Source organism: Salminus brasiliensis, chromosome 5, assembly GCF_030463535.1.
Source record: "Salminus brasiliensis chromosome 5, fSalBra1.hap2, whole genome shotgun sequence".
Classification (NCBI taxonomy): Eukaryota; Metazoa; Chordata; class Actinopteri; order Characiformes; family Bryconidae; genus Salminus; species Salminus brasiliensis.
In genome coordinates this window covers 977331-989942 of record NC_132882.1, presented here as the reverse complement: position 1 = coordinate 989942, position 12612 = coordinate 977331, and the positions used below count along the sequence as shown (strand labels likewise).

Below are 12612 nucleotides of genomic sequence, written 5' to 3'. Positions count from 1 at the left end.
CCTGCTCACTCACTCGTTTATTCATTTATTCATCCATCCAGTCACTTCTCCCTCTCTCCCTCTCTCTCTCTCTCTCTCTCTCTCTCTCTTCTGTCTCTCAGAGCCTCCCTAAGATCCCATCTGGACGTTACGGGTAACATGGTATCCCAGAATACTATCATTGTTGTCGCCGGCAACAAACTCCGTCTGGACGTAGAGATCACAGGAGAGCCAGCACCCTACAGTCACCTGGATGAAGGGAGACAAAGTAAACATACACACACACATACACACATACACAACACACACACAGATACACAGATACACAGATACACACACACACACTGAGTTGATCTCCAGAACAGTGGTGATGTGCAGTTAAGCAGCTGTACTCTGATGAGCCAATCAGAGCAGAGCTCCAGGGTGAAACATCCTGATGAAAAGATCCTGACATGCTGTGTGTGTGTGTGTGTGTGTGTGTGTGTGTGTGTGTGTGTGTGTGTGTGTGTGTGTAGGTGGTGTCGGAGATTGAGGGCCGGGTGGTGAGGGTGGAGACTCGTACAGGTCTGAGCAGTTTCGTGATGAGGGGGCGGAGAGAGACGATGAAGGAAACTACACCATCACCGTCACCAACCCTGCAGGAGAGGACAAGGCAACCTCTTCATCAAAATAGTGGGTGTGTACAACAGTCAATCAACCAATCAACCAATCAGCCAATCAACTAATCAGTCAATCAGTCAATCATCCAAGCAGTCAATCAACCAATCAGTCAATCATTCACTCAACCAATCAATCAACCAATCAGTCAACCAATCAGTCAATCATCCAATCAGTCAATCATTCAATCAGTCAATCAGTCAAACAGTCAATCAACCAATCATTCAATCAGTTAATCAACCAATCAGTCAATCAACCAATCAATCATCCAATCAGTCAATCATTCAATCAGTCAATCAGTCAATCAGTCAATCAGTCAAACAGTCAATCAACCAATCAGTCAATCATCCAATCAACTAATCATTCAATCAGTCAATCAGTCAAACAGTACAATCAACCAATCAGTCAATCATCCAATCAATCATCCAATCAGTCAATCAGTCAATCATTCAATCATTCAATCAGTTAATCAACCAATCAATCAACCAATCAATCATCCAATCAGTCAATCATTCAATCAGTCAATCAACCAATCAGTCAATCATCCAAACAATCATTCAATCATTCAATCAGTCAATCAGTCCATCATTCAATCATTCAATCAGTTAATCAACCAATCAGTTAATCAACCAATCATCCAAACAATCATTCAATCATTCAATCAGTCAATCATTCAATCAGTCAATCAGTCAATCAACCAATCATCCAAACAATCATTCAATCATTCAATCATTCAATCATTCAATCAGTCAATCATTCAATCATTCAATCAGTCAATCAGTCAATCAGTCCATCATTCAATCAACCAATCAGTCAATCAACCAGGTGTAACTGGTGATGCTGCTGTGTGTGATCAGATGTTCCCGACCCCCCCGAGCATGTGAAGTGTACTGGAGTGGGCGAGGACTGTGCCACCATCATCTGGGACCCTCCCAAATTTGATGGAGGAGCTCCAGTTAAAGGTAATATAAACACACACACACTCTCACACACACACACACCTGCTCCAGGTAAGACTGCTCAGCTGCTGGTGTCTTGCAGGTTATCTGATGGAGAGGAAGAAGAAAGGCTCTTCTCGCTGGACGAAGCTGAACTTTGACGTGTTTGAGGGAACGACGTATGAGGCGAAGAGGATGATCGAGGGGATTCTGTACGAGATGAGGGTGTTCGCTGTTAACGGGATCGGCATATCAGGCCCCAGCCTCAACTCCAAACCATTCATGCCCATTGGTGAGCCTGCAGGGTCTACACACACACACACACACACACACACACTTACAGTACCATACTTCATTTAGGTAATTCTAGTGTGCAGGTACACCAAAGAGCCAAAACATTATGACCGAACCCTGCCTAACTGCTCCCTCTACAAGACCGCTGAAGGTGGTATCTGTAGTATCTCCACCAACATGTTCCAGCAGATCCTGGCTTTAACTCCTGTGAGTTGTGAAGTGAAGCTGCTGCAGATCGGACTTGCTGTTCCAGTGTCTCCCACAGGTTTCCACCTGGCCGTCCACATGATGGAGAAAATACAGGACTTCTTCCATCACTCTGAGATCCACTCTGAGGTCTGCACCTATGCAGTTCCATACACAGCAGGGGGCGCTGCACTGTGTGTTGAGACATGTTCCTTATTCCATAACCTTCATCTCTGCTCCTGTGCCGCAGTAGAACCTCTAAAGGTAAAGATGCAAGGGTGAAGGGTCATGGGCCCAACAGTGGCAGCTTGCCAAGCCTGGGCATCGAACCCACAACCCCGTCATCAATAGCCCGGAGCCTGAACCGCTGAGCCACCACCTCTACCTAGATGGGCAACCCTCCTCTGAGCACTTTTAGTAGGTTCTCGCCCTGTTGACCTCCCCAAACCTTGGAGCTGTTTGGGAGACTCCGGGGGTACAGTCTTCAGGACATAATGATCTCAGCCTCGTCAGCGTCTCTCAGGCAGGTCTTCACGCTGCCCATTCCTCCACATTCACCATGTCGACTATGAGAACTGACTGCTCATTTATCATCTAACAGAGAACCCAGGCCTTCACATGCAGCTCTGTTACCATGACATCAGCACTGTTAACTTTATCTGAGGGTGGTCATAATGTTTTGGCTCATTAAGCTACCAGTAATAGCTACAGCCTGTGTGGTTCAGAGTGACTCCCTTGTGAAGGAGTCAGTGTGGACCCGCCTCACTCGTTTCCTGTCTCCAGCTCCCACCAGCGAGCCGACCAAGCTGACGGTGGAGGACATGTCCAATACGACCTGCTCTCTGAAGTGGTTGGCTCCAGAGAAAATCGGAGCCGGGGGTTTGGATGGATACGTCATTGAGTTCTGTAAAGAGGGAGGTGAGGCTACAGAACACTGCACCACTCTAAAACACCACAGCTCACTGTTTCCCTGTCGGAGGAGGCACGTGTCAGTTACACTCCCAATGACGGGAGCTTTACATGTGATAGGAGACTCAGGACTGGGTCTAGAAATCTAAAATCTAACAATCTAAAAAAAAAACTCACAAAAGTCTGATTATATGTTTATAACTGAGTCCAGTGGTAACATGTATAATGTAAATAATAGCGGTCCTAGAATAGAGCTCTGCAGAACTCCATATCTTACTTCTGTGTAATTTGAAGATAGATCTTTTTTTCTTTATGATCTGATAGAGTTCAGTTAGATATGATCTGAACCACGATAGAACTGTTCCTGTGATTCCAACCATGTTCTCTAATCTTTCTAGTAGAATAGTGTGATCTACTGTATCAGAGGCTGCACTGAGGTCTAGTAGAGCTAATAAAGATACGTAGCCTTGATCAGAGGCAGGAAGGAGATGGTGTGTCATCTTCACTAGGGCTGTCTCTGTGCTGTGATTGGGTCTGAAGGACTGTCTCTGTGCTGTGATTGGGTCTGAAGGACTGTCTCTGTGCTGTGATTGGGTCTGAAGGGCTGTCTCTGTGCTGTGATTGGGTCTGAAGGGCCGTCTCTGTGCTGTGATTGGGTCTGAATGGCTGTCTCTGTGCTGTGATTGGGTCTGAAGAGCTGTCTCTGTGCTGTGATTGGGTCTGAAGGACTGTCTCTGTGCTGTGATTGGGTCTGAAGGGCTGTCTCTGTGCTGTGATTGGGTCTGAAGGGCCGTCTCTGTGCTGTGATTGGGTCTGAATGGCTGTCTCTGTGCTGTGATTGGGTCTGAAGAGCTGTCTCTGTGCTGTGATTGGGTCTGAAGGACTGTCTCTGTGCTGTGATTGGGTCTGAAGGGCTGTCTCTGTGCTGTGATTGGGTCTGAAGGGCTGTCTCTGTGCTGTGATTGGGTCTGAAGGGCTGTCTCTGTGCTGTGATTGGGTCTGAAGGGCTGTCTCTGTGCTGTGATTGGGTCTGAAGGACTGTCTCTGGGCTGTGATTGGGTCTGAAGGGCTGTCTCTGTGCTGTGATTGGGTCTGAAGAGCTGTCTCTGTGCTGTGATTGGGTCTGAAGGACTGTCTCTGGGCTGTGATTGGGTCTGAAGAGCTGTCTCTGTGCTGTGATTGGGTCTGAAGGGCTGTCTCTGTGCTGTGATTGGGTCTGAAGGACTGTCTCTGTGCTGTGATTGGGTCTGAAGGGCTGTCTCTGTGCTGTGATTGGGTCTGAAGGGCTGTCTCTGTGCTGTGATTGGGTCTGAAGGGCTGTCTCTGGGCTGTGATTGGGTCTGAAGGGCTGTCTCTGTGCTGTGATTGGGTCTGAAGGGCTGTCTCTGGGCTCTGGGCTCACCAATGTGAGGTTGGAGACGGGTCTGTAATTAGACGATACACTAAGATCAAGATCTGGTTTCTTGATTAAAGGGTTTATGATGGCTAATTTAAGGGTTTTGGGTACATGCCCTAGGCTAAGGGATGAGTTTACTATTGTTAAAAGAGGTCTGATTATAACTGGGAGAATTTCTTTTAGTATTTTAGAGGGAATTGGGTCGAGTGGACAGGTTGGACAGTTTGCTCTAGGTCTGGCTGTGGAAGTGGGTAGAAGGCTTCCAGGCTTTCTTCGCTAACTATGTTTTGTTTTATATCAGATTAATAAATAATACAAATTTATTATTAAAAAGTCTTTAAAAACGAGTCCCACATCCCAGAATGCCGGACAGAGTGGTGTGTCTGTATACAGCTTTATAATCTGTAATCTGTACAGTTTCCACATAACAGACGTTTTCTGTCTCATAGGAATGAGTGGCAAACTTTTGTGGGCAAATGTTTGTGCACCCCTCTTCTGTTTCCATGTTCACTAGCAACACCCTCAAAACCATGTGGAATATCAGACATCTGTGACTCCATAGCAACCAAATACTGTAGCAACCACCTTACAGCTTCAGGCATGGCATACGAATCAGTCAGCAGCAACCTACCAACCATCATCTACTTGGGATACCATAGCAACTACTTAGCAACAGCATAGCAACCCTACCCCCCCTCCCCGGACCATCCTGTTTCTGTCCCTCAGTCATGAACCCTCGCTGATGTACCTGCTCTGTACCTGCTCTGTACCTGTGTCAGATACGGAGTGGCAGGTGGCCAACACTGACCTGGTGGAGCGTCAGAACTACGTGGTGAGGAACCTGCCAACAGGTGAGAAGATGAACTTCCGCGTTGTGGCGGTAAACATCGCCGGCCGCAGCCTTCCAGCCGTCCTTTCTCAGCCCGTCACTGTCAGAGAGATCATGGGTAAGAGCACCCTGTGGAATTGTGGGTAAAACAACAGACATTTTTGTCTTATTCTAAAAAAAGATTTTTATTGAGGCAAAAAATCTGAAAATCAGCAGCAGAACGTTCATTACTCGTTACCTAGATCTCACACCTCTCTCTCTCTCTCTCTCTCTCTTTGTCTCTCTCTCTCTCTTTCTCTCTTTCTCTCTCTCTCTCTCTTTGTCTCTCTCTCTCTCTCTCTTTGTCTCTGTCTCTCTCTCTCTTTGTCTCTCTCTCTCTCTCTCTCTCTCTCTCTTTGTCTCTCTCTCTCTTTGTCTCTCTCTCTCTCTCTCTCTCTCTCTCTCTCTCTCAGAGCATCCTAAGATTCGTCTTCCTCGCCACCTCAGAACCAAGTTCATCAGAAGAGTGGGAGAAACCGTCAATCTGGTCATCCCCTTCCAGGTGTGTGTGAGAAACAAGGAGCTACAAGGGTTCTTTGAGTGATGCTGTGGAAGAACCAGTCTTGGTTCCATAAAGAAGCTTGTGTGTAAAAGAGCTGTGAGAGTGGAGAACCTCACGTGAAAGATGTGAAGCTCTCCATACAGTGAGTGTGTGTGTGTGTGTGTGTGTGTGTGTAGGGTAAGCCTCGTCCTGTGGCGGAGTGGCTGAAGGACGGAGAGCCGGTGGACCCTAAGAAAGTGGGCATCAGGAACTCCAACGTGGATTCGATCCTGTTCATCCGCTCAGCAGAGAGAGAGCATTCCGGAAAATACACACTCGTCCTGAAGATCGAGAACATGGAGGACCAGGCCACCATAGAAATCCGCATCGTGGGTAAGAGTTAAACTGAACACTGAGAGGTCGCAGGTTCGATCCCATCCGTCAGTGTCCAGAAGTCCCAGAGAGAGCATAACTGTCCTCTCTCTCTCTGGATGGGAAGGACGGTCCTCCCTCTCCCCCCTCACTCCTGCTTCTGTTGGAGTAACTGTCTCTACTGTCCAGAGAAGAAGACTTTCTGCTAGATTCTGGAGGAGCATTGCTGTGAGGATTTGATTGCATTCAGCAGCAAGCGCTGAGTTATGCATTATCGCCATCATCCCCTACTCCCCCATCATCCCAGACTCCCACCATCACTCCAGAGAACACAGCTCTTTCACTGCTCCACAGCTCCTCAATGCTGGGGGGCTTTATACCCCTCTAGCCCACGCCTGGCCTTAGGCAGCATGGAGCCAATAGGGTCATGATGTTGATCTGCTCCAGAGAGTCCTATTCTATTGGCAGTACTTCTTCTCTACAGGGACTAGACAAGCTGTGTGTGTGCATTTGCACATCTGTGTCAGCAATGGGTGCAGCTTCATCAGTAGGAACGTCCACAAACGGTACTGTTTAATGTTCTATACCTGTGAGCTCAACAGGCTGGACGTTCCTTCACGGCTCAGCTGATCTGAGCTGGTCTGTGTTCCATTAAAAGCCACATCAATCTACTGAGCTCTGCTGAGGACAGTCAGCATACAGAACACACAACAAAGAACACAGAACACACAGAACATACAGAACACACAGAAGAGTCCAGAACACGCAGAACACACAACAAAGAACACGCAGAACACACAGAACACACAGAACATACAGAACACACAGAACATACAGAACATACAGAACACACAGAACACACAGAACACACAACAAAGAACATGCAGAACACACAGAACACACAACAAAGAACACACAGAACACAGAACACACAGAACATACAGAACACACAACAAAGAACACAGAACACACAGAACATACAGAACACACAGAACACACAGAACATACAGAACACACAACAAAGAACACAGAACACACAGAACATACAGAACACAACAAAGAACACACAGAACATACAGAACACAGAACATACAGAACACAACAAAGAACACACAGAACATACAGAACACAGAACATACAGAACACACAACAAAGAACACAGAACACACAGAACATACAGAACATACAGAACACACAACAAAGAACACAGAACACACAGAACATACAGAACACAACAAAGAACACACAGAACATACAGAACACACAGAACATACAGAACACACAACAAAGAACACACAGAACACACAGAACATACAGAACACACAGAACACACAACAAAGAACACACAGAACACACAGAACATACAGAACACACAACAAGTCAATTCAAGTCAAGTCAAATTTATTTGTATAGCGCTTTTTACAACTGTTGTCGTCACAAAGCAGCTTTACATAATTATTACTTAATAAAGAACAGAGACAGAGAACAAAGAAGAAATAACATGAAGCGTCAAAGACCCCCGTGAGCAAGCCAACGGCGACAGTGGCAAGGAAAAACTCCCTCAGAGCTGGAGGAAGAAACCTTGGGAGGAACCAAGACTCACAAGGGGGACCCATCCTCCTCTGGCCAGACTGTTTTAAACATTAATGATAAAAATTACCAAACCAGGTACAACAGAAAGTTAATAGTGGTGATATTAATAGTGTCAGACAGGCACGAGTCCATCTAGGTTTCAGCACGGCCACCAAACAGGCAGCAGCGGCTGGCGGGTGAGCCATGGGTGGTGGCGGGTTGGGGGGGACCCGCTGGCTGGACTGGTAGGTGGCAGCTGGTTAGATGCAGGTAGAGGGGACCTCAGCGGGCAATCTTCCTGCAGATCGGGCTGGGTGGCCATTTACTCGGGGAAGGTAAAGAGAGAGAAGTTAGTTCTAAGAGGAATTTTATGGAGTGCAGAGAATGTTGATCATCAGCATCTGGGTATGTCTGACGACTCCGGCAGGTCTGATTATCACAGCATAATTAAAAGGAGAGAGCCAGAAGGTAACACGGACACGGGCGTACCCTGAGAACACCAGCATCTATCTGCTCCACCGTCAACAAACCTGAGTGATCGCGTGTAAGCAGCGAGACGACAGCTCCAGCATCTCAGAGTACTACAATTCCCTGGGTCCGCGAACCCCTGGACCTGCAGCCCTTATCTAAGAAACATTAATTACCAAAAGCTAAACTAAACATATAAGTTTTCAGTTTAGATTTAAAGATTGAGACTGTGTCTGAGTCCCGAACATTATCTGGAAGGTTATTCCAGAGCTGGGGGGCTTTATAGGAAAAGGCTCTTCCCCCTGCTGAGGTTTTCAGAATTTTGGGAACGCGTAAGAGGCCAGCACCCTGAGATCTAAGTAGTCTTGATGGTTCGTAATATACTATAAGATCCTGCAGGTACTCAGGAGCGAGGCCATGTAGGGCTTTATATGTTAATAAAAGAATTTTGTATTCAATACGGAATTTAACTGGGAGCCAATGAAGTGCTGATAGAACTGGACTGATATGGTCAAATTTTCTAGTTTTAGTAAGGACCCTGGCTGCAGCATTTTGCACCAGCTGAAGTTTATTGAGGTTCCTGCTGGAACAACCTGACAGTAACGCATTACAGTAATCTAGCCTTGAGGTAATAAAAGCATGTACTAGCTTTTCTGCGTCTTGTAGTGATAAGGAGTTTCTTAGTTTGGAGATGTTCCTAAGCTGCATAAAGGCTGTTCTACTAATATTAGCTATATGTTGCTCAAATGATAAATCTGAGTCGAATGTGACGCCAAGATTTTTAGCTGCTAAACCAGGAATGATGGGAGAATCTGCCAAGTCTAACATTAAGTCTGATAGTTTATTTCTAGAGTCTTTTGGACCTAAAAGGAGAACTTCGGTTTTGTCACTGTTAAGGAGAAGGAAGTTATGTGACATCCAGAGTTTTATATCCTTTACACAGTCCTCCATTTTCTGTAGTCTAAATTTATCGTCAGGTTTGGCTGATATATAGAGCTGTGTGTCATCTGCATAGAAGTGGAAATTAACGCCATGTCTGCTTATAACTGAGCCCAGTGGTAACATGTATAATGTAAATAATAGTGGTCCTAAAATTGAGCCTTGCGGGACTCCATATCTTACTTCTGTGTAGTTTGAAGATAAATCATTTATCTTTACAAATTGGAAGCGTCCCGTTAGATATGATTGGAACCATGATAGGGCTGTCCCTGTGATTCCAACCATTTTCTCTAATCTTTCTAGTAATATAGAATGATCTATTGTATCAAAGGCTGCACTAAGGTCTAGTAGGACTAATAAAGATACGTAGCCTTGATCAGAGGCAAGAAGGAGATCATTCGTAATCTTCACTAGGGCTGTCTCTGTGCTGTAATTGAGTCTAAATCCAGACTGGAATTTCTCATACATGTCATTTTTACTCAGGTATAAGCAGAGTTGTTGGGCCACAGCTTTTTCTAATATCTTCGATACGAATGTTAAGTTTGAGATGGGTCTATAATTAGATAATACGCTAGGATCAAGATTTGGTTTTTTGATTAAAGGTTTTATAACTGCTATTTTAAGGGTTTGGGGTACATGCCCAAGGCTAAGGGATGAATTTACAATTGTTAAAAGAGGTCCGATTATAATTGGCAACAAAGAACACAGAACACACAGAACATACAGAACACAACAAAGAACACAGAACATACAGAACACACAGAACATACAGAACACAACAAAGAACACACAGAACATACAGAACACACAGAACATACAGAACATACAGAACACACAACAAAGAACACATAGAACACACAGAACATACAGAACACGCAGAACCCACAGAACATACAGAACACACAACAAAGAACACAGAACACACAGAACATACAGAACACACAACAAAGAACACGCAGAACACACAGAACACACAACAAAGAACACGCAGAACACACAGAACATACAGAACACACAGAACACACAGAACATACAGAACACACAACAAAGAACACAGAACACACAGAACATACAGAACACAACAAAGAACACACAGAACATACAGAACATACAACAAAGAACACATAGAACATGCAGAACACACAGTACACACAGAATCCAGAACATACAGAACCCAGAACACGCAGAACACAGAGGAACCTCAGGGCTCCTCAGTCTGTATCGGGGTGTAATCTGATTGGCTGAGCTGCTGGATTACTGGTCTCCGCTGCAGCTCTGCTGATATTCACTGTGATGCTCAACCCACCCCGATCAGAACCAGAGCGTGACCACCATCTACACTCACTCAGTGACCCGAACCTCTCACCCCGCAGATAAACCAGGGCCCCCCTCCGTGGTGAAGGTCACTGATGTCTGGGGCTTTAATGCAGCGCTGGAGTGGAAACCCCCCAAAGACGACGGAAACTGTGAGATCAGCGGATACACCATCCAGAAAGCAGACATGAAAACCAAGGTGAGACTGTTCCTACATTCAGTACCGGCTACAAACCGGGTCAGACAGAGTCCAGTTCAGAAAGAACTGAGTCAGTGTCGAGTTCAGAGAGAACTGGGTCAGCTAGAGTCAGGTTCAGAGAGAACGGGGTCAGCTACAGTCAGGTTCAGGGAGAACCGGGTCAGCTACAGTCAGGTTCAGGGAGATCCGGGTCAGCTACAGTCAGGTTCAGGGAGATCCGGGTCAGCTACAGTCAGGTTCAGAGAGATCCGGGTCAGCTACAGTCAGGTTCAGAGAGATCCGGGTCAGCTACAGTTATGTTCAGACATAACCGGATCAGTTGTAGTCGGGTTCAGTCAGAATTGAGTCAGTGTTGGGTTCAGGGAGAAATGGGTCAGCTACAGTCGGGTTCAGAGAGAATCGGGTCAGCAACAGTCAGGTTTAGGGAGAACAGGGTCAGCTACAGTCGGGAATGTTCTGGACTTTTCAGGGTTGTTGCTGGGGTTCCTCCCGACCCCGACCCTGACCCCGCTGTTCTTGTGTCTGTAGGAGTGGTTCACAGTGTATGAACACAACCGCCGCACTAACTGTACCGTATCGGACCTGGTGATGGGGAACCAGTACATGTTCCGCGTTTTCAGTGAGAATCTCTGCGGCCTGAGTGAAGAACCCTGTGTCAGCAAGGACAAGGCCACCATCAGCAAGAGCGGTCAGTCACTGAGCGTGAGATGCTGAATTAGCCCCCCGTCAGCTCTTCATTAGCTTTCTGATTGGTTGGGTGGTCTACATGCATGATGGGTATGATGACTAAGACCCGCCCCCATCTCTCTCAGGTCTGGAGTTGAAGCGGGCTCCCTATAAAGAGAAGGACATGAATGCTGCACCGAAGTTTACCACGCCCCTAGTGGACAGATCAGTGGTCATGGGCTACAGCACCGCCATCAGCTGCTCAGTCAGAGGCTTTCCAAAGGCAAGGACTACACCCTGCACCACCCAGACATCTCCATCTCCAGTGCCTCGTTGTGCAGCGTTCAAATAAAAACACCTCTAATTAACAAATGTTCATTTTTCAGCCCAAGATCATCTGGATGAAGAACAGGATGATCATTGGAGATGACCCGAAGTACCTGATGCAGAACAACCAGGGGGTTCTGACCCTGAACATCCGCAAACCCAGCGCCTTCGACGGGGGCAAATACGGCTGCATGGCTGTTAATGAGCTCGGCCAGGATGAAGTGGAGTGTACCCTGGAGATCAGAGGTACACCTCCCCGCCCACTCAGCCTGCAGCAGTTTAGCTCCACCCATTCAGCCTACAGCAGTTTAGCTCCACCCATTCAGCCTACAGCAGTTTAGCTCCACCCATTCAGCCTACAGCAGTTTAGCTCCAACCATTCAGCCTACAGCAGTTTAGCTCCAACCATTTAGCCTATAGCAGTTTAGCCCCACCCACTCAGCCTACAGCAGTTTAGCCCCACCCATTCAGCCTACAGCAGTTTAGCCCCACCCATTCAGCCTACAGCAGTTTAGCCCCATCCATTCAGCCTGCAGCAGTTTAGCTCCACCCATTCAGCCTACAGCAGTTTAGCTCCACCCATTCAGCCTGCAGCAGTTTAGCTCCACCCATTCAGCCTGCAGCAGTTTAGCTCCACCCATTCAGCCTACAGCAGTTTAGCCCCACCCATTCAGCCTGCAGCAGTTTAGCTCCACCCATTCAGCCTGTAAGATGTCTGTTTGTCTTTTCAGTTTTTAATCTTTCTCTGTGTGTGTGTGTGTGTGTGTGTGTGTGTGTGTGTGTGTCTCAGCCGTCACCGTGGAGAAGAAGGATTAGGGAGGAGTCAGTGGCTGTGCAGATGGAGGAATGAAGAAATGTTTTGGACGTTTTGGATTTAGAGTGAATGAAGGTTGAAGTGTAGCTCAGTGATGTGTGATGCTCCTCTCTGATCCTCAGAACTGTGCTCAGAAAGCTGGATCAGCCTGAAGACCTGGACTCTTATCCTAACCATTAAACGCTGCTGTGAAACGTGTCGCGCTGTGTGGTGCTTTACTGGTGTGGTGATCT

General features: G+C 46.6%; 1 protein-coding gene across 1 annotated transcript in view; it reads left to right on the top strand.

Moving 5' to 3' along the window:
- mybpc2b (myosin binding protein Cb) overlaps nt 1-12387 on the top strand; it is a 32827-nt gene extending 20440 nt beyond the window's left edge. Inside the window, 16 exon segments of the mRNA XM_072679118.1 lie at nt 102-216; nt 218-247; nt 495-558; nt 561-629; nt 632-655; nt 1494-1598; nt 1678-1866; nt 2838-2972; nt 5139-5306; nt 5641-5729; nt 5906-6101; nt 10433-10572; nt 11101-11260; nt 11385-11521; nt 11625-11811; nt 12356-12387. Of these exon segments, the coding sequence (XP_072535219.1) occupies nt 102-216; nt 218-247; nt 495-558; nt 561-629; nt 632-655; nt 1494-1598; nt 1678-1866; nt 2838-2972; nt 5139-5306; nt 5641-5729; nt 5906-6101; nt 10433-10572; nt 11101-11260; nt 11385-11521; nt 11625-11811; nt 12356-12381 (1834 nt within the window). The 3' untranslated portion in view covers nt 12382-12387.
- The last annotated feature ends 225 nt before the right edge of the window (nt 12388-12612 follow it).